Source organism: Eulemur rufifrons, chromosome 24 (assembly GCF_041146395.1).
Source record: "Eulemur rufifrons isolate Redbay chromosome 24, OSU_ERuf_1, whole genome shotgun sequence".
Lineage (NCBI taxonomy): Eukaryota > Metazoa > Chordata > Mammalia > Primates > Lemuridae > Eulemur > Eulemur rufifrons.
Window position 1 is genome coordinate 7,608,972 of NC_091006.1, and position 26,268 is coordinate 7,635,239.

A 26,268-nucleotide genomic window follows, 5' to 3' on the forward strand; every position below is an offset into this window, starting at 1 on the left:
AATCCGGAGACTCGGCTCTGTTCGCGTACTCCCGACCAAATCCGTTCCTCCGCTCAGTGAGGCATCTCTGCGCAGTCCCTTCCTACTTGCTCAGCCAATCGCTCGTCTTGGTCCCGCCCCTTTTGACTCGGCCCCTCTCTCGCCACCAATCCACGACTTTTGTCCCGCCCCCTGCCCGCGAGTCCGCCAATCCCTTCCTCTGGGAAGCGTGGCCTGGTATCCCGCAGCCTTAGTGGGTCGCGTCGGGTGGGGGGGTGGAGGCGGAAGTGGCGGCACCCGGCCCGGGGAGTAGGAAGGAGCCGGGGCTGCAGCCGGAGTGGAGCGGCTGCCAGCCGAGGAGAAGGCGCGGCCGCGGCGCCATATTGCGGCCCTCAGCGGCCGCGACCGAGTCATGGCTGAGACCTACGGTGAGGGTGGTAGGCCGAAGCTGGGGTCTGGGGTCTGGGCCCAGAGAGGATGCGGCCTGCGGGAACGGGGCGGGGCTTTATATACCAGGGGGCGGGGTCTGATGTTTGGGGGCAGGGCCTAAGTGGATGCTGGGAGGAGTTTAGTAGGTCTGGGGCTGAGCTTAATCAATTTGGGTGGAGCCTGAGGGTCTGGTGCATGGGTTCAATAGATCTGGGGTGGGATTTGAGGGAACGGGTCTTCCGGGGTTCAGGGTAGGTCTTGAGGGAAGAGGTGGGCCTTAATGTATCGGGGCGGACCCTGAGTGAATGGGGCGGGGTTCGCTGTGAATGGCAGAGGTCAACCCTGAATGGATGCTCTGGACTCTGGGGCGGATCTGGCTTGAGGGGTCTGGAATGAGGTTGGGAATGGACTGCCCTCGAATTAGTGGCGGTACTTAGTGGCTGGGAGTGGGGCTTAAGCTTGAGACTAGGGGCAAGGTCCTGGGCAGAGAGAGGGAAGGAGAGGTTGAGAATTGGAAAATCAGTGTCGAATCGTGAAAAATTATGTACAAAACGAGGTGGTAGTGGTGGGCAGGTTCTGATTTAGGTGTCAGAGGGAGCTCCCTTAATTCAACAAATATACAAAAGCAGAGGGAACAAGTGCAAAGACCCTGAGGTGAGAATCAGCTTGTCATTTTCAGGGAATACACTGAAGGCCAAGGGCTGTAGTGGAGTGAATGAGTTAGAGGATGGTAGCGGGTAAAGTCAAGAGGGGCAGGGGCTAGGTTGTAGTCCTTGATTAAATGGGTTTGAAGAACTGTTAAATATAATAGCTAAGAACTGGACTCTGGAGCTCCTTGGCCTGGGTTTGAACCTAAGCTCTGCCTAACCATGTGACCTTGGGCAAGTCAGTTAACCTCTTTGGCCTCAGTTTCCTCGTCTGGAAAATGGGTATAATTTTTAGTATACCTTCCTCATAGAGTTTTCCTGAGGATTAAGTGAGCTGTTAATATAAGTAAAGACCTTTAGAACTGTGCCTGCCCCCTGGTAAGCACTATATAACAGTTATCTGTTACTTTTGTCTGTTGTTTTATTTCTGCCTGTGTCTGTTTTCTCTTCCTTTAACTCTGATGGTCTTTCTATCTTTTTTCCCGTATCTTTCTCTCCCTGATTTTGTTTTCATCTGGTCAGACTTCCTCTTCAAATTCCTGGTGATCGGCAGTGCCGGAACTGGCAAATCATGTCTCCTTCATCAGTTCATTGAGAATAAGTGTGAGTTTCTGGTAGAGGTCCCGGGAGCACTGAGCTGTGGTGATGTGCATGGTGTGGGCAGGTGGGCAGCTGGTGGGGTGGGCAGGGCTGGCCATAGGTACAACTCCAGTGCTGGCTTTTTGGTCCTTGCCTCGGTGTGTGCTTTTTGCTGGGTTCTCTTTGACCTCAGTCACCTCAGCCGTGGGAATGGGTATGTAGAGACTGAGAAGGCCTTGGAGGATGGGAGGAATCCTCTGAGCCCCTGCTCTGTTTCCTGTCTTCCTCCCACTCCCAGTCAAACAGGACTCTAACCACACAATTGGCGTGGAGTTTGGATCCCGGGTGGTCAACGTGGGTGGGAAGACTGTGAAGCTACAGATTTGGGACACGGCTGGCCAGGAGCGGTTTCGGTAGGTGGGCTGGGCTCCTAAGGAGGGTGGGAAGGGGGGAAGAGGGAGATATGTGCAGAGTCGCTCAGAGACACAAGTGAGAGAGAGGGCAGGCAAGGCGAAGGGAGAGAAACAGAGACCACGGTTAGCAGGTATATATAGCCAAGGGGAGAGGGAGTTCAGGGGAGAGAAAGAAAGAGACAGAGGAAAAGAGAGCAAGTGGGGCTTGGGATTGGGTGAGCAGTAGAGATTGAGAGACACTAAACAGAAAGAGAAGGGGAAACTTGAAAGAGGCACACACTCATAAAGGGAATGAGAGAGAGAGACAGAGTGAGAGAGATGAAGGGAGTGATAAAAGGAGGTGAGGATATGCAAAGAGAAACAGGTCTGAGGCAGAGAGACAGGGAGGGTCAGACAGGTATACCCAGAGAGATGGAGAAATGGACGTGTTGTGGGAGAGAGAGATGCATAGGTCTTCAGGAAATGTCTGCAGAAAAGTTGATAGACACAAAGAAAGTTTGAGAGAGAGTCTGAAAAACAGAGACAGAGAGCAGGGAGACAAACAGAGGGAATCCAATCTGTGGAGAAGTGTGGTTTCTGGGCAGCACTTAGTAGCTGCTAAATTAATGCTCATGTGTTGGTTTCCTGCATGAGGTGCATAGAGCCCAGAGACAGAGAGAGAGGGTGAAAGACAAGAGTGTGACATGGGCCGGGTCCACAGTAAGTGCTCAATAAATGTGTGTAGAGTGCTTGCATGAGTTCCAGAGGGATTCAGACTGGTGAGACAGGGAAATACAGAGAGGTGGCTACACTGGGAAGGGGGCCTTCACCCAATGGCAGGACAGGGACTAGCAGATGCTGCATAGCGCTTGGCCAGGCAAAGGGGAGATGCTCAGAAAATGTTGAATGAATGAGCACATGAATGAATGGGAAGGAAGGGTGAGGACGAGAGAGCCAGAGCCAGAGTGACAACTGAAAAAGAGACAAAGCGAAACAGAATTAAAGGCACACACATAAAATAGATACGGAGAAAGAAACAGACCAGTGACGAGATACAGAAAGACAGGCACACAGAGACAAAGACAAGGAGACCCAGAGGCAGACAGACAGCTAAGAGAGAGACTGCAAGGCAGAGAGAGGAATTGTATGGCAGCTAGACCAAGGCCAGGTTTTGGGGGATGGGCCAGCAGGGAAGGGGGGCCTCCGAACCACCAGTCTCTCTCCGCAGAGGGGGGCAGTCTCGGGGCAGACCCCAGCCTTGGGGGTGACTGGGTCCCCCTGGCCCCACAGGTCAGTGACACGGAGTTATTACCGAGGGGCGGCTGGAGCCCTGCTGGTGTACGACATTACCAGGTGGGTGTGCGGAGGGGATGGGACAGGGCGGGGCATGGTGGCTGCTCTCCTGTGCTGCCTCCCTCCCCTCTCCTTTCTCCACAGCCGGGAGACATATAACTCACTGGCTGCCTGGCTGACCGATGCCCGCACTCTGGCCAGCCCCAACATCGTGGTCATCCTCTGTGGCAACAAGAAGGACCTGGACCCTGAGCGGGAGGTCACTTTCCTGGAGGCCTCCCGCTTTGCCCAGGAGAACGGTGAGAACTGTGCAGTGGGCCAGGTGGCGGAGGGGGCAGGCCATCCACAGGGACTGTGGGCCTCCTGGCTCTCAATGGCTGTGCCCAGCAGGGGAACACGGAGGTTCAGAGGTCTAGGTTCAAATCCGAGTGTTGCTACACGTGAGCTGCGTGACTACTCTGGTCCTCAGTTTCCTTGCCTGAAAAGTGGGATCATAATATTTCTGCCTCACAGCGTGCTGTGATGGTGAAGGGAGGTGTCCGTGGAAAGCCCTCCATACCCTGATATGAAGTGAGAGCTAGATTCACGTTGGCTGCTAAGAAGGTTTCGATTGCCATGAGGAGGCAGCTCAGGGCATTGGGTTAAGGCGGAGATTGTAAACTCAGATTAGCCTAGGTGAGAGGCACATTTTGTGAATATGAGAGATGAGATGGGGCAGATCCCAGGGTAACAGGCACGGTTGCTAAGGGAGGTGTACTGACAGCCCATGCCAAAAGGTTTGCAAGAATCAACTCATTTGAAAACATTGTGTTGGCCAAACCAGTCATATCTGCTGGGTGGGATCTGCCTCCTCCATTTTGGAAACTCCGGGTTTAGAGGAAGTTTTGCCATCAGAGACATGTGGGTTTGAATCCTGGCTCCAATTTACTTACTGTGAGGCCTTGTCATGTAGCTGATGAGTAGACTGTGGTGGGCCTGTGCTAGATGGAGCTGGGGACACAGTGTTGGAGACAGCCCTAGGCCTGGCCTGCGTGGGGCTCACAGTTCAGTGGGTGGGTGTGGAGGGACAGACCCATTTCCAGACAGTGACAGCCCAGTATGGTCAGGGCTGGATGGAGAAGCACAGGGAGAGGGGTCAGAACCAGGATAGGGGAGGCCCAGGTGGAGGAGTAGGGGTGGGATGGTGGGGCATGGTCAGAGGGGTGGGGAGTGGGGAGAAGGGGGGATACACTGAGGGGGGTCAGCGTGGGACGGGGGCATGGGCAGAGGGGTGGGGGCATGGGGGACATGGGCAGTGGGGTGGGCACAGGATGGGGGCACAGGCAGGGGGGCACAGGAGGCTGTGGGAACCCAAAGGAGGCACCTGACCCAGCCTTGGAGATCAGGGAGGACTCTCTAGAGGAGGAGCTGTGCGTGCTGAGCTCTGAAGGAAGAGCTCGGTGGGCATATGGGGAGGCGGACATTTGTGGCAGGGGAACAGCATGTGGAGGGGCCCGAGGTGAGGGCGAGGCTGGGCGGAACACGTGAGGAACAGAAGGAGAGCCAGCAGGTGAGAGCTGGAGTGGAGGATGGGGCCTGACCCAGGCCCTGACCCTCGGAGCGTCTGCCCCTCCAGAGCTAATGTTCCTGGAGACCAGCGCGCTCACGGGCGAGAACGTGGAGGAGGCTTTCCTCAAGTGCGCCCGCACCATCCTCAACAAGATCGACTCAGGTGAGGCCCCGGCTGACCGGAGTGGGGGTGGAAGGCAGGCCTGGGGGTCTCCAAGGGGACCAGTCATGACCTCTCCCCTTCCCCACAGGTGAGCTAGACCCCGAGAGGATGGGCTCGGGCATTCAGTACGGCGACGCTTCCCTTCGCCAGCTCCGGCAGCCTCGGAGTGCCCAGGCTGTGGCCCCTCAGCCGTGTGGCTGCTGAGACCTGCGGAGTCAGGTGGGACGCTGGGGGCTCAGGGTGGCAGGGTGGGAAGGGGGAACATGGAGCAGAGACAGAGACACAGAAAACGTGATGACAAGAGAAGCCGAGTCAGAGAGAAAGATGGAAAACCCCCCGAGTTAAAGTGAGGCATCTTGCCTGCCACAGGGAATCCACCTGTCCCCCCAGCCGCAGGCCACCACCAGCTCTGCTCCCTAGAACTCACCCGCCGATTCATAGTTCTTCACCTATTTACTGGGTGTCTCTGTGTGCCAGGCCCTGCTCAAGGCACTGGGGATACGGCAGTGGGTAAAGCAGACAAAAAGAACCCTGCCCACAGGGAGCTGACACTCTCTTGCGGGAAGACGGACGATAAGCAAGATATTTAAGTAACTTACATAGTAGTGAGGGACGGAAGAGCTACGGAGAAAAATAAAGGCGGCTAGGAGGGATAGGGAGGGTGGAGGAATGCGATTTTAAATATGGGTGACAGTTGAGCAAAAGAGGGAGTAGGGGAGGCCTGTGGGGCTCTGGGACAAGAGCATGCTGGGGAGAGCACAGCAAGTGCAGCGCCCTGGCCCTGCGGTAGGGTCATGCCTGGCTTGGAGGAAGCCCAAGGAGGCCAGTGTGGCTTGAGCGGGGGCTGTGTGTGTTTGGCAGGGGACGAGGTCGGGTGGAGGGAAGCAGATCAGTCAGGGTTTGTGGGCCCCAGGGAAGGCTCTGGCTTATACCCTGGGTGGGGTGGGAGCCACAGGGAGCTTCTGAGCAGAGGAGGGCCAGCATCTGACTCAGGTGTTCACAAGGTCCCTCTGGCTGCACATGGGGAAGAGACTGGGGGCAGAGATGGTTGCTGGACATCGGTGAGGAGGCTGCTGCAAAGTTGAGGTGGACAGGACGTGGGGGCAGGCAGAGGAGAGGCTGAGAAGTGGATAGGTCTGTGTCCTCCCTGCTCTCTCTGTCTGTAGTCTTGGCCCCTCTTGATGTAGTCACTGGGTTTTTCTAACATGCACATCTGCTCCTGTCCCTTCCCTGTTTAAAACCATCCATGGCTCCCAGGGTCCGTGGGACACAGCTGAAGCTCCTCAGCCCAGTGTTTGAGCCTCTGTAGGGACTGGACCCTGCCAGCCTCAGCAGCCTCAGCTCCTACACTCTCCCTACCTCTCAGGCTGCTCCAGCCACGCGGAAGTTCTTTCCATTCCTCTGAGTCTTTGCTTACATTTTGCAAAGCATGGAACACCATTCCTACTCTCTTCTCCCTGGTAACTTCCTCCCTTCCTCCAGGAAGCCTTGCTTATTCCTCCATGCTTGGTCCAAACCCCTTGACAGGCTTGCAAGACCCTACAGGATTTGGTCCGATCCCTCCCCCGACCTGGGTGTGTGTCTGTCTTGCCAATTCTCCCCTCTGTACTTCATGCTTAACCTGCTCCCAGCCTTGGCAGCTCCAGGGAGGCGGGGCGGGGGGGGGGGGGCGCCGGGGGGAAGGTGGTTAGACTTTGGATCTACTTTGAAGGCAGAGCCAATGTCATTTCCTGATAGAATGGATGTGGAATTTGAACGAAAGGGAGAAGAGGCAAGGATGAGTTCTTTGTGTAGTGCTCCCTTGTCCTCCCAGGCCTTTGCACCTGTTGTGTCTGGGGGCTTTATTTTCCTCATCTCTATAATGGGGCCAATAACAGTACTCACCTCCTATGGGTGTTGAGAAGATTAAATAAGTTAATTCATGTAAAGTGCTCAGAATGGGGTCTGGCAGTAAAGACTTGATAAATGGGGACTGTTTTTTAAAAATTAAAAAGAAATTTTTTTTTTTAATTTTGTAGAGACAGAGTCTTACTATGTTGCCCAGGCTGGTCTTGAACTCCTGGCTTCAAGTGATCCTCCCGCCTTGGCCTCCCAGAGTGTTGGGATTACAGGCGTGAGCCATCAAGCTTCTTCTTATCCATCTGAATGACTCTGGGCTGTGCAGAAGTGGGTGGGTGTGTACTCGTCACCTTAGGGCTTAGTAGATAGTGTGTTTTAGGGTTTGCCCTCAGTGGGTCAAAGGTCAGAAGACAGTGCTTTTTCAAACTGTGTTGACATCAAACCGTAGGAGGAAATATATTTTACATGTTGATCCAATACAGTCACACCCACATATAAAACTCAAACACGTTTTCCTACCACTAATATTCTTTTTTTTTTATTGAGGTGAAATTCACATGACACAAATTTAGCCATTTCAAAGCGTGCAATTCAGTGGCATTCAGCACATTCACAAGGTTGTCCAACCACCACCTCTGTCTAGTTCCTGAACATTTCAGTACCCTAAAAAGAAACCCCACACCCATTAAATAGTCATTCCCCATTCCCCTCAGGCCCTGGCAGCCACCAATTTGCTTTCTGTCTCTGTGGACCAATACAATGTTCTTATTATATATGATAAACTCTGATATTTTCTATTCTATTTTATTTGAATAAAAAAATTGGTCAAGGCCCACCAAACTGATTTTCCCGCTTGCTAATGCAGTGCTGCACATTGGAATCACTGGAGAACTTTAAAAGATACTGATGCCCAGGCCTTGCCCCAGAGATTCTGAAGCGATTTAAGGATTTCTAGAAGCTCCCAGGTAATGCTATGTGCAGCCAAAGTGAGAACTGAGAACCATTAACCTAATGTGTCTCCCCAGCTTGGAAAACACTGGAATGAGACTTAGAGCCAGGGCGATCCAGGAACATAGAGGGACACGGAGATACAAAGGTAGGGACATGATATTTAGACATTGAAATGTCCCTTTGTAGACTCAGATGGCCCTCTGAAGAAAACAAACAAGGAGTTGCAGGTACCAAGAGAAAGAGAGAGAGACCCCAAAATTATTTGCAGAGGAGAAACAGAAAGTCTGACAGACAATGAAGAAACTCTGAGAGAAAGAGAGGGTATGGACAGATGGACACGGATCAGAGGGCAGGAAGATACCCAAAAATGAGACTAAGACACCAGCTGAACAGACCCAGGGTCCCTCCAGGTCACCACACCCTTCTCTTTCAGCTCATCTGTTCTCCAGGACCAGCCCTGCCCTTCCGGCTGGGGCCCAGACCAGGCCCTGGGAAGCCGTGTCCCAACCTGCCCTGGCCCCGGAGAAGCTGCCCCGCCACCTGTCCCCCTTCCCTGGCCTGGTGGGGCCTGGCTTTGGGGCAAGACTGAGCCATGGGGGAAGGGGGAACCCATACCTGCTGCTGCTTCCTCTGTCTTGGCTAACCTCTGTCCCCCCTGAACCCCTAACCCTACCCCAAGAGCTCCCAAAGCCTAAGACCAGGGTCATTTGGCCCCAACTCCCTGCCTGGCCCTGCTGTTGCGAGTACGTGTTATTTATTACCTGGAGGCCTGTCCTGTCCCTGCCCTCCCCCATAAAGCATTGTTTACACCTGTGCCTTGGCCTCCATCATTTTGGGATGTCCGGAGACAAATAGAGGTCCCCGATGGAAAAATCATGTGTCATGGCGTTTGGGAGACTTGTTTCTGGGTTGGACATGGTGTGGGGTATACTGTGAGTACACCATGACTCAGGCGCTTATTGTGGAGGGACAGTTTGTCACCATGTGGACACTTTGTGACAATGCATGCTCAAGGCTCACTGTGTAATACTGATGTCCCTTGGTTTGTGAAGTGTGTGAAAGAGTGTTTGCAATACCTGTGGGTGGGACAGTGTCTATAGGAATACGTGCTGCTTGTGTGTGATACTGTAACTCCTCTGTGTCCTTGGTGATTATGTTGGTGAGACTGGTGTTGTTTGGGATACTAAGGCCAGGGAATGGGAATGTGGGCCCATGGGTGGGGCCCTGGGTCTGTGCCTGGTTCTACCTATGCATGTCTGAAGCCTGAAAGTCGCCAGCGGTGACTTACTATTCTTTGTGTGCCTGTGTATGTGTAACCATGAGATCTGTATGTTTTGGTCCCTGTGTGTGACCGTGAACCCTGTGTGTGCCCTTGAAAACTGGTGGGCTTTGTACAGCTCGACCCATGTGCATACTTGATACCGCTGTGCATTTCCTTGAGCCCAGGTGAACCACCCTCTCCCCTCTCATGTGGCCAGCCAGAGACTGGTGTAGCCCTGGGGACACTCCAACTGCCAACTCCGCGAGAGGCCTGAACCCCACCCCCTTCCTCCTGAGCAATAAAGGAGGGGACAGGGGAATTCAAAATGACCTTATCTGCATAGTCCGCCCAGCCAGAGTGGCCTAAAATGTTCATAATGAGACAGGGCTTCTCACGCAAATGTCTTCCTTCAATATGTAGCTTTCTCTGGTTCTTTATTCTGACTTCTACAATTGTCCCGAGAGGGCAGGGCGGAGCAGGTCATGCAAATACGATGCATTTGCACCTCCCTTCTAGTCCGCTTTCCCTTTTCTCAAGGACGTCCAGCACTCTCTTTTTCCTCCATTATAAGTACTTATGTAAATTATTTGCTGACGGGCGAATTTGCATACATTTCCCAACTAACTGCGTAGCCATTTCTTAGTATCTCATCTCCGTTCCTGAGCTGCCCATGCAAATGAAATCTCTTGCACGCCAGTCTCCAACCCCGCTAGTCGTCACCCCGCAGCATTCTCGGCTCGAGGAGGTGGGCCTGCCCATGTAAATCATGTCATTTGCATGCCACGCCCACTCGGCTAAGTCTAACACGCACGGGAACGCCTCACCTCTGAGCCGGCCCATCTCACTGTGCTCCACCTCCCGTGCACAAGGGGCGGAGTGGAGAATGCAAATGAGCCTCGCGTCGGCGACGGACCCACGTCTCCTTTTTCGAGAGGAGAGTTCAGAACCTTCTCGCTCCGCCCCGTGCGGCTCGCGCCTGCGCATGCACCGTCTCCTCGCCCGGGCGCGGTCACGTGCCCAGCGGGCGAGGCGGGGGCGGAGCGTCGCGGGAGGTGGGGGCGGGGCATGGCGCGCTGTGAGGCGCAGGGCGGCTGGCACAAACGGCGGCGCCGGGGCCGGAGGAAAAAGCTCGGTGAGGGGGTCGCGGGGAGAGAAGGGAGTGAGGGGGAGAAGGAGCCCCAGCCGGGGCGCCGGCGCGGACCGGGCGGGGTGTGGGGGTGTGCGCCGGGGCAGGCCGTGGAGGGCCGTGGCGACCCCGGGGACAGAGGGTGGGGGTGGGGCGTGGGGGAGGGAACGCGCGCCGGGCACGTTGGGTGCCGGCCGTTGGGGGGGTTGGGGTGGGGTGGGGGCGGGGAGCTCGCGCGGCGCGGGGGCCGAGGGCAGGGGACGCAGGGTCCGAGCCCCTCGGCCTTGCCTGCGTCGCCTACTCGCCCAGAGGGGGGCCTCCCGCACCGAAGGGGGTTGGGAAGGGAGTGCTTTTTTTTCCCTCGTCCTGTCCCCGAGTTCGTGAATCCTCCGCCCTTCCCTCTGTCGTTGGGGACCCTTTTCCCGAGGCTTCCTTCCTTCCTTTCCCGAGGTCCTCTGTCAGGACCTCCCGTCCGGGTGTGTGTCCACCCCCAGCAGGCCTCCTCCTATTGGGCTCAGGGCGACCCCACCAGCCCGTGCTGTCTGGCCTTCTCAGACCCTCCCTCCGAGCTTCTCTCCGAGCTTCCCTCCGGTCTGTTTTTCTGTCTCTGGGCCCCCTAGTTTCCTCTGTTTGTTGACCTTCCTAACTCTGACTCTGTGGATCCCCGACATTTCTGTCTCTCTGGAACACCCAGGCACGTCCCTTTTGACTGTTTCCAATCCTCCTACTCCCCACCCCTCCACCATTCCTTTTCTACTTCAGGCGCCCTCCCTGTGACTGTGGGCACTCGGCACTCGATCCCACAGCCCCAACCACAGTCCTCTGTCTTTGTGTCTTCTACCCAGCCTCTCTCCTCCAGCTCCTCCCCCTCGCTGCCCCTTGTCTGTCAGCGATTCCCCCCCAACAAAGTCTCAGGCTCCTCCCCTCCACTTGGCCCCAGGTTGTGGGGGTCTCTGTAGTCAAGTCTGCCCCGGTCATCTTCCTCCCTACTGCCCATACCTTCCCCCACCGTTCTCCCAGCTTGCTTTTAGCTCCTCTTACATCCCTTTTTCTCTTTCTTCCTCCAGCCACCCTGAAGGGTCCCTTCCCAAGCCCCTAGGGACAGCAGAGGACTTGGGGACCAGCAAGCACCTTCAGGGCACAAGAAGAGCCCCTACTGCCTGCCCTGCCTCACCCTGCCCCACGCCAGGCCCAGTGGCCCCCAGCTGCATCAAGTGGAGGAGGTGGAGGAGGGTGGCACCATGGGCCCGGGCGGTGCCCTCCATGCCCGGGGGATGAAGACACTGCTGCCATGGACAGCCCGTGCCAGCCGCAGCCCCTGAGTCAGGCTCTCCCTCAGTTATCAGGGTCTGTGTCAGAGCCCTTGGAGCCTGGCCGGGCCAGGATGGGGGTGGAGAGTTACTTGCCCTGTCCCCTCCTACCCTCCTACCACTGTCCAGGAGTGCCTGGTGAGGCCTCAGCAGGGAGTGGGACCCCCAGAGCCACAACCACCTCTACCACTGTCAGCCCCTTGCGGGAGGGCTTTGGTGGGCAGGATGGCGGTGAGCTGCGGCCACTGCAGAGCGAAGGCGCTGCAGCGCTGGTAACCAAGGGGTGTCAGCGATTGGCAGCCCAGGGTGCCCGGCCTGAGGCCCCCAAACGGAAATGGGCCGAGGATGGTGGGGATGCCCCTTCACCTGGCAAGCGACCCTGGGCCCGGCAAGAGAACCAGGAGGCAGAGGGGGAGGGTGGCATAGGCTGTGGCTGCAGCAGGGGCAGTGGTGAGGCAAGTGCTGGGGTGACAGAGGAGGCGCTGCCCTCTGCGCCTGAGCGCCTGGCCCTGGACTATATCGTGCCCTGCATGCGGTACTATGGCATCTGCGTCAAGGACAGCTTCTTGGGGGCTGCACTGGGCAGCCGCGTGCTGGCGGAGGTGGAGGCTCTGAAACGGGGTGGGCGCCTGCGTGATGGGCAGCTAGTGAGCCAGCGGGCTATCCCGCCGCGCAGCATCCGTGGGGACCAGATTGCCTGGGTGGAAGGCCACGAGCCTGGCTGCCGAAGCATAGGTGCCCTCATGGCCCACGTGGACTCTGTAATCCGCCACTGCGCTGGGCGGCTGGGCAGCTACGTCATCAACGGGCGCACCAAGGTAAGGCTGGGTGGGGGCCTTCTGTAGAGGGGCTTCACCACACCTTGTTTGTTGGATGCCTAGTGCTCTGGGCACAAATGGGTTTAGAGACAGGCTTCTGAGGTCACAAAAGGGTTTAGGCAACTCCAGTGGAGGGGGTGCACTCACTTCTGGGGACTCAGGCTTTATGGCCACCCTGTGGGCCTTAGTTTGTGCACCTGTAAGCCAGGGGTTTGGTGTGGAGCCACAGCAGTTCTTGACCTTGCCAGGAATCCCCTGGAAACTGATGAGAACTGCTGACAGTCACAGCCCCACACGTGTGTGAGTTCACAGTCCCTTGATGGTTTGTTTATGGGCCCTAGACCAAGAACGGTCAACATAGACAGGCGCACATTTCTGCCTCTGTCCCCTTTCCCTGTCTGTCCATCCATCCATTCATCCCTGTGTGCTGGCCTGCCTGTCTAGTCTATCCTGTCTCCCAGGCAGGAGAACGGGAGGGGGAGGGTGGTAGTGATGAGTGGGCCCCCCGGGCTGAGGGAAGGGTTGCTGCCCACTGTGCTGGACGCCTGGCCCTGGTGTTTATCATGCCCTGTGTGCCTAATGTGGCATCTGCATTGAGGACAGCTTCCTGGGGTGGCACTGGGTGGCTGCATGCTGGCCTGGCTCGGTGGAGCTCTTGTCCCCATCTTTCCCACCCTTCCCTAGTCCCTGTCCTCTATCCCTTCTGTCCTTTTCGTCACTTCATCCCTGTCTGTCTCTCTTCTTTTCCCATGGTCCTCTGTCTTTATGTGTCTATCCTTGGTCCCTTTTTCCTTTTTTTGCTTTAGGGCAGTAGTTCTTAATCTTTTTTTGGAGCCTTTTTTGGGGGCTTTTTGAGACTCTACCAGAGGCCACAGACTCTCTCTTAGGAAAAATGTTCATTTGATTGGCGTTTACAGGCGGTTTTCAGGGCCTCGTGGTCCTCCAGCTACCCATTCAGGAACCTGGAGTCAGGAGCTCTGCATAAGACAGTGGTCCATAGGGCCTTTCCTGCTTGCTGACACGATAATTCTCTCCGATAATTCTCTCCGTGGAAGAGTGTGAGGGCCCTGCTCTTGAGTCCAGGGCATGGTGTCCTTCGGAGAAGGGCCTGTAGGGAGTGCCTCCTGCTCCACACCAGTGGTGCCTGGCTGATGGCACGGGCTGTGTTCTGCCCTGTAGGCGGGAAGCTGAGCTCTTGATGTCCCCTCCCTCCTCTCTCACATCCCATCTTGGGTTCTGCCTCTGTGGCTTTCCTCTCAGGCTGGAACTGGCTCAGGGACCAGGGCTCCCCCGGGGCCGAGGCCTGTTTCCTCCCCACCCCAGCTGGAACTTGTTCTACTTCCCTCTCCCTCCCGTTACTTGATAGCTGGAGCCAGAGCCGGCCCCTCCCTGGGCTTGGCTCCTGTGCAGGCGAGGCCATTGTAGTCTCCCTGGCTCAGCATCTTCACCCCTGGGTTGGCCGTCCTTGTCAGGGGGTGGCCAAGGATGGGATGCTGCTCTGAGCCTCAGTTTGCTGGTCCACAGAATAGGGAAACCAAGTTAATCCCCAGCTAGTCTGTGGCAGTTTGGGGAGGGAAGGGTAGAGGAGCAGATCTTTTCTCCTTTGGTGGCTCCCACCTCGGATGTGGTTGGGGACAGGGCCCTGACTAGCATTGGGGATAGGGGAGTTGTTGGGACATTTGTAGCCTTAGATGACCTTGCTGCCCTGGGGAGGTAAGAACAGGCCTGGCTGGACTGGGAAGGGAGGAGAGGAGCCAGCCCCCAATCACCAGACCCCCTCTGTGACCCTCCCCTGCCTAGTGAGACAGCAACTCCAGGCTTCCCCACCTTCAGAGGGCCACATCTGGACTCCCTCTGCAGGAGCTGGAGTAAGGCTGTGGGGTGCTGAGGTGGGCTGCAGCAGTACGGTGGGGGCATGGATCTCCAGGGCTGGGGCTAGCAGTAACCTGCTCCTTGATCATTCCTGAGTTGAGCTCCTGTGTTGTCCTACTTTCCCTCCTCTCCCTGGTCCCTGTGCTCAGTCGACTTGCAGGTGGGAGAAAGTAGGCTCCCACTGGCAAAAAGGGCTGCCAGAGGGGACCCCAGGGAAGGCCCAGCTGGCTTGGTTTGCCCCTTTAAGAGCAGCTTGGAGGTGGGGCTACCTGTCATTGGTTCAGTCACAGGCTTCTGACTGGGAGATATGTGTGTGTATGTGTACATGTATGTATGTATGTATGTAGTGGTGGTGGGCTCTTGGCACATTGTCATCAGTAACCTTAAATTCTTTAGTCTCCTGGCTCTGATCCCACCTGCCCTTTCCCTGAGATGGGAAGAGCAACTTTTCCTTGTCACTCTCCTATTGTCCCTGAGGGCTGAGGCTTTCCCTTGTGGGGACGGGAGAGCCCTGGGGCCAGAGGATTTTTCCACCCCCCAAGGTGTGTGTATGTGGTGGAAGGTGGGGGGGGAGCCTTAAAGGGCAGGTTCCTGTTTCTGTGCCCCGCCTGCATGTGCATGTTGGGAGAAGCTGTGTGAGAGTGTACAGGCAGGGCGGAGGGGAGGGGGTGGGATTCTGAGTCAGCAGATACTGCACTGGGCACTGGGGAGGCAGGCCTGGCCCTGGGGGCTTCCATGCATCTGCTTTTCAGACCAGTACTAGGTAAACAGGTAGCTGTGCTGATTTCATGTTCAGAGGAGTAGAATGGACAATCAGCTAGAGAACTCAAGTTGACCCTTGACCCGAGTCCTAAACTACAGGGTGGGTCAGGGGGAAGAGTGTCCCAGATGGGTGCAAAGGCCTTGTGGTGGGATGCAGAATGATGGGGTTGGGGACCTTGGTGACTGTGATCAGGAATTTGTATTTTCTCTGGATGTAGTGGAGAGCTAAGAGAAAAAGGGTCTCTGGCTGCTGTGTGGGATGGATTATGGAAGAAGAGGGTGCAGCTCTGGACCCCTTCTCTCACCCATCCTCATGCAGAATCAGCGCAATTGGATTCCTAACTGGGAAGGCCTTGCCTATCTCTAATCAGTGACTCACTGGTTCCAAGCCTCCTGTGCCATGGCCACATTCTTTCCTCCCAGGGATGTGGTTGCTCAGGGTGCTGACCCATCCACAGGGAGTGAGCAGTGCAAAGAAGGCTCTTCCCCCTGAACCTTGGGGTGTAGGGGCCAGGGTCTTCCCTGGGGCCTTCTCCCTAACCGTACCCTAGTGCTGCTAGAGAGAAAGTCTTCAGCTCTCCACTGCTGTGAGGCCAGAGATAGTGGCACCCCTCCTGGCCTCTCTTTCCCAGGGCAGGTTCTGTGGTGGATCAGGTGCATGTGCTTTAATGCAGAGCAGGTTCACATCCACACTAGGGTGAGCCCTGGGGATAACATGTTGGGAGGAGGATGAGAGATTGAATCACCCTAGCCTGCTGAGGTGTGCTTGGCAAGCCTCCTGTTTCGGCAGCACTGATCTGTTTGATCATGAATGTTTACCATGATCTTGATAACTGTCTTGCTGGGCCAGGCCCATTGGTGTAGCTGAGTGTCGGTGGGGAGCAAAAGCCCGCAGTTGTACCTGGGAGGAGGGGTCAAGTCAGATGGTCCCCAACTGGGGAAAAGCAGAAGGGCCCTTGTGCCAGTCTTCTCCTATTTGCCTCCTCCCTCATCCAGAGCCCCAAGTGGCATTGGGCAGAAGTTTTAAATGGCATTTCAGCGTGTGCTTTGGTTCTTGGTCATGTGGTAGGCACTGTGCTGGCTGACTTCCCAGACGTTTGTTATCTTGTTGAATTTCCACAACAACCTGTGAAGTAGCTGTCTGCTCCATTTCATGGATGAGAAATCTGAGACAGGGAAGTGAAGTCACTTGCCCAATGTCACAGCTCATGTGGCGGCACTGAGACTTGAACCAGGGAATTGGGTCTGCAGAAGCGGCTGGGCCTTTTACTTTACCCCACAGCCACCTTGCTGTCAGCTCCCTGATGGCAAACATCCCGCCGGGCGTTGACCACAGCATGGTGGGGCCGCTCCAGGGGAGTGGCAGCTGTCCGGCAGAGGAGGCAAGAACCCTGTAGCCAGACCTGCACACACAGAAACTAAAGCCTGGAATGAGTCTGGTTAGGTCTTTCAGGGTCTGCAACCTCCAAAGCTGTGTCCTCAGAGGGATTAATTGCTACTGCTGTAAACAGAGAACGTGTTTATCACCCCCATTTTACAGATGAGGCAGTTGAGGTCCATCCAGGTGATGGGACTGTCCAGGGTAACCCAGCAAGTTATCCCTAGAGTTGGAATTAGATCTCACTTTCTATTCAGATTCTAGATTTTGGTTCCTGTTCAGATGTGTCTGGAACAGATAATTTATTTAGTGAGGATTCTTTGTAGTCCAGGGGAGCAGTTCTCAACATTGCTGCACATTAGAATTACCTGGAGAACGTTAAAAAATTCTAGGCCCTACGTTAGAACCGAGTATATCAGAACCTCTGAGGTGAGCCTGGGCATCGGGGTCGCAAATCTCCCCGGGTGATTCCACTCTGCAGCCAGGGTGAGAACCCCTGGTCTAGGGCTGTGAGGTCCCGTCCCTGCACAGCAGGAAACGTGTAAATTGGTTTACTGAAATGTCTGAGGTGGGGTTGGGGTATCTTTTAAAAAATCAAGTCCTCAGCTGTTTATTGAGCCCATCTGGTTGCCAAGGAATCAAGGGAGATACAAGGGGGTGGGAGGGGTGAGAAAGGAGATAATGGCTGCTCCCTCAGATGTGCCTGCGTAGCCCCAGTAAACCCACCTCCCTCCATCTCTGCCAGGCCATGGTGGCGTGTTACCCAGGCAACGGGCTGGGGTACGTGAGGCACGTTGACAATCCCCACGGCGATGGGCGCTGCATCACCTGTATCTATTACCTGAATCAGAACTGGGACGTTAAGGTAGGGGGTGGGGTGAGGGTGGGGCTGGGGCGGTGTGCATCCTCTCCATTTTCCGCTCCCTGCTCAGATCCTGGCATTTTCCTGTTCTTTTCTCAACCCACAGGGGGGCGGTGCAGTTTGCCGGCCTTTCCTGGGAAATGGCACCTCCTCTCTGGCTGACTGTGGTGGGAACTCCCCCCCTTTCCGGGAATGGTGCTGTCTGCCCAGCCCCACCCGGCCTTATAATGAACACTCTCCCCCTTTTCCTGTCTTTAGTAGCTTCCTGCCCATCTCCATGGTGATGCAGACTCTGGGTTGTCATTCATTTTAAGAGCCTGAGTGGTGGGAGGGAGTGATGCCTGCTGACACTGCGCCCCCTGGTGGACTCCTGGGGGGCGGTGCAAGGCAGAGGCTCCAGGCAGGACCAGCCGGCCTCATCCTCTGGCCCGCCCCCAGGTGCATGGCGGCCTGCTGCAGATCTTCCCTGAGGGCCGGCCTGTGGTAGCCAACATCGAACCACTCTTTGACCGGTTGCTCATTTTCTGGTCTGACCGGCGGAACCCCCACGAGGTGAAGCCAGCCTATGCAACCAGGTAGGACCCATAGTTCTGGGGATGTGCCCAGGTGGTCCCTCTGCCAACAGAGTCCTGTCAGACCCTCAGAGTGACTAGGAGTGAAGAAGTGCTGAGAGGGAGTCTAGGTGGGAACAGAACCAGGTGGCTCGAAGGGGTGGCCTCTAGTGTCACTATGGATATGTGGCTGGAATTGCAGAAAACTGATCTCCAACCTCCCTGGTTCCCAGGTACGCCATCACTGTCTGGTATTTTGATGCCAAGGAGCGGGCAGCAGCCAAAGACAAGTATCAGCTAGGTACCTGTCCCACCTCTCTAGTCCTTCCTATTCCCTGTATCCCACCAGGCCTCAAGCCACCCCTTCCACCTCATCAGTCTTTTATTAAATCCCACCACTCATCTTTCCTCTGCCCACCCTCCTCAGGCACCCCACTCTCCTAGTACCTGCAACATGAACCCCATTTTCTTACTGGTCCTCTCCCCATCTTCCCAGGTTTCCCTTGGCCTTTTTGTCCCTTCCCTGATGACTATCTTCTGTCCCCTTGTCATCCCCAGCATCAGGACAGAAAGGTGTCCAAGTACCTGTATCACAGCAGACTACGCCCACCTAGTGGCTAGCCCCAGAGCTCCACGGACAGATGACTTGCCCTGACTTCAGAAGAGCCCTGGGCCCTGAGCTGGCAGCCCACCAGTCTCTGGTGCCTGCTCCTTCCCTGCCATCACTGCTGCTTCTGACTTTGCCTCTGTCCTGCCTGGTTTGGAGGGCTCTGTCCATCGCTGAGGACAAAGGAGGAGGAGAGACCTCTGCTGCCCCATGATGGGGGCTGGGGTTGTGACCTGGGCAGGAGCCAGCATTTGGGGGATACCCTTACTGAAACTGGGGGTTCTGTGTCCTGCCCTGTCTGGTCACACCCCCATTAGGTGTGGAGAACTGGGAGGAGGCACTGTCACCTCCCACCAGGATGCAGGATTTGGGGTTGGGGTGAGTCATGGCCTCTTGCTGGCAAAAGTTTGTGGGAGGAGTATCCCCAAGTCCCCTCACTCCTGCAGCCTGGAATGTGAAGTGACCCCCCAACCCCATTGGCCATGGCACCTTGTGGATTGGGTTGCCACTCCTTGGGCAGGGTAGAAGGTGCCTGGAGGAGCATGGGTGTGGAAGTCCTGTCAGCCAAGAAATAAAAGTTTACCTCAGAGCTGCACACATCTGACTCTTCCTTTCCGTAATGAGACCTCCACCTGCAGTTCAGGGCTTTTATTGACCAAGGAGGGTTAAGAGATCTGAGTGCCAGTGAGCCCAGGGTGGCGGAGCCTGACCTCAGCGGGCCACTAGGCGAAGCCGGAAGGCTGGGGGGACGTTGCCCAGGCCAGTGCAGTGCGGGGTGAGGTCGATGTTGGCGGGATTCCCCACAGGGAGCAGGCAGAACCTCTGTAGAATGGCCGTAAGGAACAGGAAGATTTCCGAGCGGGCCAGGCCTGCGCCCAGGCACATCCGCTTTCCTGGGTACACAGGAGTGGAGAGTGAGCAGCTGTGCGCCCCAAAACCGGTCCAGGCTCGTCCCCTCCCTCTCTGGCCCAGACCTGGGGCAAAGGGCATGAAAGCGTCATTGCTCTGGAACTCGCCCTTGTCGTCCAGGAAGTTGGTGGGGTTGAAGCAGTCCGGGTCCTTGAATTGGGTGGGGTCCCGGTGCGCAGACACAAGCAGGGGAATCACGAAGGTGCCCTGGGGGTATGTACAACTCGGGTTAACCGCGGGATTGGCGAGCATGCGCGCCTCTTCCATTTTAGGCCTTTTGTAAAAGCCCGCGGGAGGTGTGTGGGCCTTCCTTTCTTCCTGCTCCCAGGGTCACTGATTGTGCGTCAGTCAGCACTGCGCACGCCCATTCCGGCTGATCTTAGCCAATAGGCGCTCATGCCCCTGGACCCTCGGGCAGAATCCTCGGACTCTGGGCACCTTGGGCAGAAAGTGGCCGTGCAGGTGGGCGTCGCGGGTGAGGGCGCGCGGCAGTCCCAGGGGCAGCACACTGATGAAGCGCTGGATCTCGTGTAGCACGGCGTTGGTGTAGGGCAGGCGCACGCGGTCCTCCAGTCTGGGGGCGCGCGCCCGACCTACCACGGCGTCCAGCTCCGCCTGCACCTTAGCTGGGGCCGGCGGAAACTGTGAGCCACACACTTCCCGAACCCTCCAGCCACCCCCAAACCCCAGTACCTCATCCTGGGCCTCTCCAGCTTGCAAACCTGCCACCTCTGGGTACTTAAGCAGAATGAGGAGCCCATAGCGCAGAGTGGTGCTGGTGGTCTCAGTGCCGCCAAAAAAAAGGTTGTGCGTCGTCATCACCAACGTTTCCTCCTGGAAATGGCTCTCTGGGTCCTGCTGTTCCTGTGGGCAGAGAGAACAGGCGTTGCCACTGTGCCGGGCACCTGTTGGTGGGCAGCATGGATAGGGTTTAGGGTAGCAAGGAACTGCACTTTATCCATCTGGTCGAGGAAGCAATCGATGAAATCGCGGGGCTCCCCAGGCTGCCGCGTCTGCTGGTGCCGCTGGATTTGCTCAGAGATGAAGACCCGAAGCTCCGCAAAATTTCGGAAGATTCGGTGATGCGGGCCCGGGAGCCAGTCCAGGAGGTAGGGGAAAATGTTGTATATCTGGGGAGACAGGATCTCAACAGGACCTTGGACAAGGCCACTAGGACTTAGTTTCCCTACGGGGAGATTGGACCAGGACTTTGATATTGTAGGTTCTAGAACTCTTCCATTGCAAGAAACTAAGACTGTCTCCTTCTAATATGCATTATGGCCATGCACTGAGGGTTTGGGCGTGAGGGAGAGATTGTGGCCGGCCCTCTCACCTCACCCCATCTGGAACTCATTATGCGGAAGTTGTCATTGAAGAGGTCCAGGAGCCTCAGGAACTCCGGGTCTCCGTAGCCATAGCGTTTTCCGAAGACCACAGAACAGATAACATTGGATACAGCATTACCCAGTAGCCGCCGGGGGTCTAACGGCGTTCCTGAGGGGGGTCGGGGTGGCAACAGGGCGGGGTCATAACGCTGTGGCCGGGTCCCCAGCTAGCTCCTTGGGCTTATTGGTTTTGTTCCATCCAAACGCCTTCCCGTGACCACTCCTTGGCAGTCCCTTAGCCACACCCACACCAGGCCCTTCTGCTTTCCAGGCCAGGCCTCACCAACGGTGGCTTGAAATTCTCTAAGCAGACAAGTCGCCTCCTCCAGGACTCGCTCCTCGATGGTCTGCGTCCCCAACCCGAACTCCTTCAGCGCTCCAAGCGCAAAATTGCGCAGTGTTCGCCAGCGCGGCCCATTAGAAAACACGATGCCTACGGTGGGGAGAGAAAAGGAGGCGGGCCAGAGTTGGCCACGCCCCACCCAGGAAGCGACCAGTCAATATCTACACCCCTATCGGGGCCTCCAACTCCTGGAGCTGACTTTTCTCCTTTGACCACTTGGCTGCCAACCTCCTGGGCCCTGCCCACACGTTGACCCCCGCCTTTGCTGGTCCGGGTCCCTGGCCTGTGCTTGCTCCCTTTGGTTCGACTCCTAGGCTCTTCTCTCCGATTCCGCCTACACTTTAGCCCTGTCCCACCCTCTTCGCCATTTGCCCTCGTTAGCGTGATTCTCTGTTAGGCCCCGCCCCATCTACCCGGCTCCACCTTTTATCTGCCCAACCTGGGTAGGTCCTGCCCTTGCCTCCAGCTCCTGGGCCTCACCGTTTCCGCGCGTGAAGCGTTCGAAGACTGCCATGGCCCCGCGGCCAGAGAACGCATCCGCCTGCAGCACTAACGCGTCCCGCAGCGCCGCGTAGCCGCACAGCACCACCGCCGGGCGCGGGCCCAGTCGCACGGTGAACACCGAGCCCCAGCGGCGGGACAGCTACAAGGAGTCAGCCGGTGCTCAGCGGTCGGGTCCGGGCTCCCAACCGGAGACCCCAACCCCAGCGCCCTCCACCTTCAGACTCAGGAGCCCCCGGCTCAGCTCCTCATTCCTCAGGTCCGGGAGTTCAGATCCTCCTTCAGATCCTGGAGTCCAGGCCCGCACTTCCCTCGGGGCCTAGAAGTCCCGGTCCGCAGCCCCCTGCACCCTCATAACTAGGCGTCCGGGCCCTCAGTACTCGCACTCCCCACCTTGAACCAGGAAAACGGACCCTCTGCTCCCCCACCCCAGGCTGCCCCTCCCTCGCAACCCAGGTGTCCAGGCCCAAAGCTTCCCACTCCCCAGTCTCCTCCTTTCCTGGAACTCAGGAGTCACTGAATCCGAGCCCTCAGCTGTCTTCATTCAGGCAACCAAGAGCTCTAGCCTCCGGCCCCACCTCCACTAATGCAGAAAATTCTGTTCTCTCACCCACTGTCGGGCTTACCTCCAGGAGCGCACGGTCCAGGCGTCCGGACTGCAGCTGCAGCAAGTTCCCCAGCAACGGCAGAGGCCTGGGCCCGGGAGGTAGAGCGCCCCGCATCTGAGCGCGACGCGCACCCCAACCCCACCACGCTAGTGCCAGCACCAGGAGCGGCAACAGCAGCCCTGCCATGCCCGTGATCATCATGCCTGCGCTCCTGAAGCCGGTGTGCCTTCACCTCTATTTGATTGACATGGGGTCTTGGGTGGAGCAGGGGTGGAGACGCGATGTGGGAGGGGTGGACATCTTCGGGCTGCTCACTCCATAGGTTTCCCAACCCAAGGTCTCTACCCCTCCTCCCAGCCCTAGCACTGCTGTTCCCTGGCTCAACCTGCTCTATTTGGCAACTTTCATGCACCAGCATTTTCATGTCAGTACACCTGGCCAACAGGTGCACCCTCCTAAGCCCCTAGCATCCTTGGGTCCGTCTTACTTGGCCTGTAGGAGTGTATTCCTCAATCTCCCAGCAACCTCTGGGCCCCCTGAATGCCGTACCCTGTACCTCTGGTTCCTAAATACACTCCTGACTCCTAAGTACACTTTGTTTGAAAAATTTTTTAGATTTCAAAATATTGGGGTGCACTTGTTTTTGTTACATGGGTGCATTGTTTAATGCTGAAGTCATGCCTTTTAGTGTGCCTGCCACCAGAATAGTGTTCATTGTACCTAATAGGTAAGTTTTTATCCCTCACTCCCCTACCCCCCCTTCTTGGTTTCCAATGTCCTTAACATCTCTTTGTGCCCGTTTGTACCCATCATTTAGCTCCCACTGATTAGTGAGAACATGTGGTGTTTGTTTTTCCATTCCTGAGATAATTCACTTGGGAAATGATTTCTAGTTCCATCCACGTTGCTGCAAAAGACATTGTTTCATTCCTTTTTATGGCCGAGTAGTACTCCGTGGTATATGTACACCACATCTTCTTTATCCACTCATCAATTGGTGGGCGCCTAGGTTATTTCCATATCTTTTCAATTGTGACTTGTGCTGCAATCAACATTTGAGTGCAGGTGTCTTTTTGATAAAATGAATTCCTTTCCTTTGGGTAAATACCCAGTAGTGGGATTGATGGACCGAAGGTTTACTTTTTTTTTTTTTTTTTTTTTGAGACAGAGTCTCACTCTGTTGCCCAGGCTAGAGTGAGTGCCGTGGCGTCAGCCTAGCTCACAGCAACCTCAAACTCCTGAGCTCAAGGGATCCCCCTGTCTCAGCCTCCCGAGTAGCTGGGACTACAGGCATGCACCACCATGCCCGGCTAATTTTTTCTCTATATATTTTTAGCTGTCCATATAATTTCTTTCTATTTTTAGTAGAGATGGGGTCTCGCTCTTGCTCAGGCTGGTCTCGAACTCCTGAGCTCAAACGATCCGCCCACCTCGGCCTCCCAGAGTGCTAGGATTACAGGCGTGAGCCACCGCGCCCGGCCCGAAGGTTTACTTTTATTTCTTTGAGGAGTCTCCTATATACACTTCTGAAAACAACCCTGGCACTCTTGTGCCCTGTGCCTGTGATTCCCTGGGACTCACACCTAAGCCCTTGTCAATCCATTGTTCTTGAACCCTATATACTGTACCTGTCCTCCAGATCCTCCCGGGAATCCTTTAGCTTCCTAGTGCCCACGATCCTGGCACTTCTGTGCCTATCCTTATGACTTCTGGGTCCCTTCCCACATGTCCCCTGCACCTCCATACTTACAGGTCTGTGCCCTGCCCTGAGCTGCTACCATCTCTATTCCCAAGGCTCTGTTTCCTAGATGCCCCCACATGTCCTATGCCCATGCTACCGCACCCCTGGTATCCAGTTCCCCAAGCTCCTCACTGTGCACACTCCTATCTGAGGCTGCACCATCACAGCAGACAAATGTATCCCCTATTCTCCCCCCACCCCATCCTGGGACATCCTAGGGCTGGAAGGGGCAGACTCAGGCTTGGATGAGCCAAGGGGTGGGTTGTGGAAGTGACAGGGGTGGCGCTAAGTTAGTACTTGCGACAGAGTGTTCAGGAGTGGGGCCCATCCTCCTGCTGGCCCCGCCTTGCCATTTCTAGCGTTCCTCCAAGACCTTGGCATAGGGCCCAGACCTGGGGAGGAGGTGGGGGACCGTGTAGAGTCTCAGACTAGAATTTTCTCTGGGTGTATCTCTCAGGGTCTCCTTCACTCTCAATCTCTATGTTCCTCTGTTCGTCTCTCTCCGTCCTCCCCACCCCACATTTTCTCCTCTTTGTCTCTCAGGTTCTGCCTCTGCTCCTGTCCTTCTGTCTCTCTTTTTTCAAAATGTCTGTCTCTTTCTCTTTCTGCATCTCTTTCAGTCTGTGTTTACCTTAATCTCTGCCTGTGTTTCCCTGTCTGGCAGTCTCTGTCTCTGCCACGGGTCTTCCCACCTGTCAGCCTTTCTCTGTGCAGTAAGCCATGCCCTCCCTGACCCTGCCCACCCCTCTGTGCCAGGCTATCTGATGGCCTCTAGCGTCCTCTCCAACTCCTGGCTCTTCCTCCATTGTCCTCTGTTGGGCTCATCTGGAACACCGGCCCTTCAAGAGCAGGGATCTTTGTCCCGTTCTCTTCTGTATCCCCACACTTAAAATAGTGCTTGGCACACAGTAGGCATTCAGTAAGTGTTTGCTGAATGAATGTACAACACCCTTTCTTCCCTATTTATGTCTGTTTCTCTCTGTCTCTAATTCAGACTTAATTTTTCTGTTTCTGTTAGTCTCTCTCTTTCTTTTTCTCTCTGGTTTCTCTGTCTCTCTTTTTCTCTGTTCCTCATTTAATTAATTTCTGCCTCTGTTTTAGAATCTCCTTGTCGTCCCTCTCCCTTTTCTCAGTGCTCCTCTTTCTCCTCCTCTGCCTCTTTCTTTCTGTCTTCCGGTCTTAGTCAGGATCTCTCTCTGCCATCTCTGTGTATCTCTCTGCCTCTCCCTGTCTCACTCCATCTCTTTTTCGGTGTCTTCATGTGTTTTCTTCACCATCCCTCCTCTCTTCTTTCTCAGGACCTCTGAATCTCTCCTTCCACCTCTGTGTCCCTGGCTGGGCCCTGGGGAAGACGCTGTGCTAAGCTGTGGTGGGAACGGGGTGGAGATTAGGGAGCTGACTCCTTAATCCCTACGTGGGGACCGCCCATAAGCCTCATCCCAGCCAGCCCCGGGCTCAGCAGAGCATGTTCCAGCTTCTGGATGGCCTTGGGGAGACCCTGTTCAGGGTAGGGCCACCCAGGTCACCTCCACCTGTGGCGGAGGGGCCAGCCCCACTCTGCCTGCATCTGGCTCAGTGCAGCTTGGGATGCCTGCCAGTAAGAAAAGCTACTGTCAGCCGGTTATGACGTTAGGTCTGGTCCCAGGTTGGGAGGCTCCATGCCTGGGATGGCTACCCCCACCCCAAAGGGAGGATTTTGGGGCAAAGGTATAGTCCAGAAAGAGGGGTGGGGAGTGAGGGGAAGAGTCTGAATCTCCTGTATCTTACATTCACTGCCCTTCTCTCTGTCTCTCTTTGGTCATTTCTGTTTGTTTCTCTTCTCTCTGTCTCCCCATTTCTCAGTCTCTGCATCTCCCTGCTCTTCTCTGTCTCTGTCTTCCTTTGTCTCTCTGGGCCTCTGACTTGTGAACAGAAAGGGCTGATTAGAAGTGCAGTGTCTGGGGCCAGGGAGTCTCTGTTCAGATCCCAGTTCTGCCCGTTTCTGTGTGATTTGGGGCAAGTCACTTCACCTCTCCGAGCCTCAGTTTGCTCATCTGTAAAAATGTGATACTCATACTGCTTTGTCTCGTAGGGAGAATTGAGGCAGTCAGAACAGTGAGCACTGCGTGAGTGTTAGTGATGGTTATTTCTCTGTCTCTCACTTTCTCCCTGCTTACACCTCTCCTTGTACAGCTCCCTGCATCTCCTGCAGACTGCCTCTGTTTGGTGTCTCTCCGGGCAGCTGTCTTTTTCTCTGTCTTACTTTCTCTGCCTCTCTGTCCTCGGGCTGTCTCCAGGAAACCAAGTGTCCTACCTTAGCCGCCCTAAGGGAGAGGGTAGAACTAGCCACAGGGAGATCTCTGCAGCCAGAGCTCCCTGCTCTCCATCCTCAGGGACTGTCCTCCTCCCTTTAATTCAGCCAAGACAAGTTTGAA

At 55.8% G+C, this 26,268-nt stretch overlaps 3 protein-coding genes across 7 annotated transcripts; 2 read left to right on the forward strand and 1 right to left on the reverse strand.

Moving 5' to 3' along the window:
* Positions 1 to 262: 262 nt before the first annotated feature.
* RAB4B (RAB4B, member RAS oncogene family) lies at positions 263 to 8,633 on the forward strand. Of its 5 annotated transcripts, none has more exons than XR_011231407.1 (9): positions 277 to 407; positions 1,578 to 1,658; positions 1,933 to 2,047; positions 3,317 to 3,379; positions 3,464 to 3,618; positions 4,935 to 5,030; positions 5,119 to 5,249; positions 7,049 to 7,965; positions 8,254 to 8,633. XR_011231407.1 is itself a non-coding variant. In XM_069458135.1 (8 exons), the coding sequence occupies exons 1-7, from the start codon at positions 392 to 394 to the stop codon at positions 5,232 to 5,234; spliced, it is 642 nt and encodes a 213-aa protein (XP_069314236.1). In that variant the 5' UTR covers positions 263 to 391; the 3' UTR covers positions 5,235 to 5,249; positions 8,254 to 8,633. The 5 variants fall into 5 exon arrangements, 3 of the variants coding, with proteins under 3 accessions (XP_069314236.1, XP_069314234.1, XP_069314235.1); XR_011231408.1 differs by having other exon boundaries at positions 7,049 to 7,200; XM_069458135.1 differs by lacking the exon at positions 7,049 to 7,965 and having other exon boundaries at positions 263 to 407.
* A 1,508-nt stretch (positions 8,634 to 10,141) lies between these two features.
* On the forward strand, positions 10,142 to 18,964 carry EGLN2 (egl-9 family hypoxia inducible factor 2). Its single transcript, XM_069458130.1, has 6 exons — positions 10,142 to 10,213; positions 11,275 to 12,335; positions 17,093 to 17,212; positions 17,648 to 17,784; positions 17,994 to 18,061; positions 18,319 to 18,964. Exons 2-6 carry the CDS (start codon positions 11,499 to 11,501, stop codon positions 18,372 to 18,374), a joined length of 1,218 nt encoding a protein of 405 aa, XP_069314231.1. The 5' UTR covers positions 10,142 to 10,213; positions 11,275 to 11,498; the 3' UTR covers positions 18,375 to 18,964.
* A 114-nt stretch (positions 18,965 to 19,078) lies between these two features.
* LOC138375071 (cytochrome P450 2F2-like) lies at positions 19,079 to 22,311 on the reverse strand. Its single transcript, XM_069458430.1, has 9 exons — positions 22,132 to 22,311; positions 21,485 to 21,647; positions 20,945 to 21,094; positions 20,610 to 20,770; positions 20,230 to 20,406; positions 19,999 to 20,140; positions 19,715 to 19,902; positions 19,342 to 19,483; positions 19,079 to 19,260 (listed from the first exon to the last, which is right to left on the reverse strand). Exons 1-9 carry the CDS (start codon positions 22,309 to 22,311, stop codon positions 19,079 to 19,081), a joined length of 1,485 nt encoding a protein of 494 aa, XP_069314531.1.
* Positions 22,312 to 26,268: the final 3,957 nt, after the last annotated feature.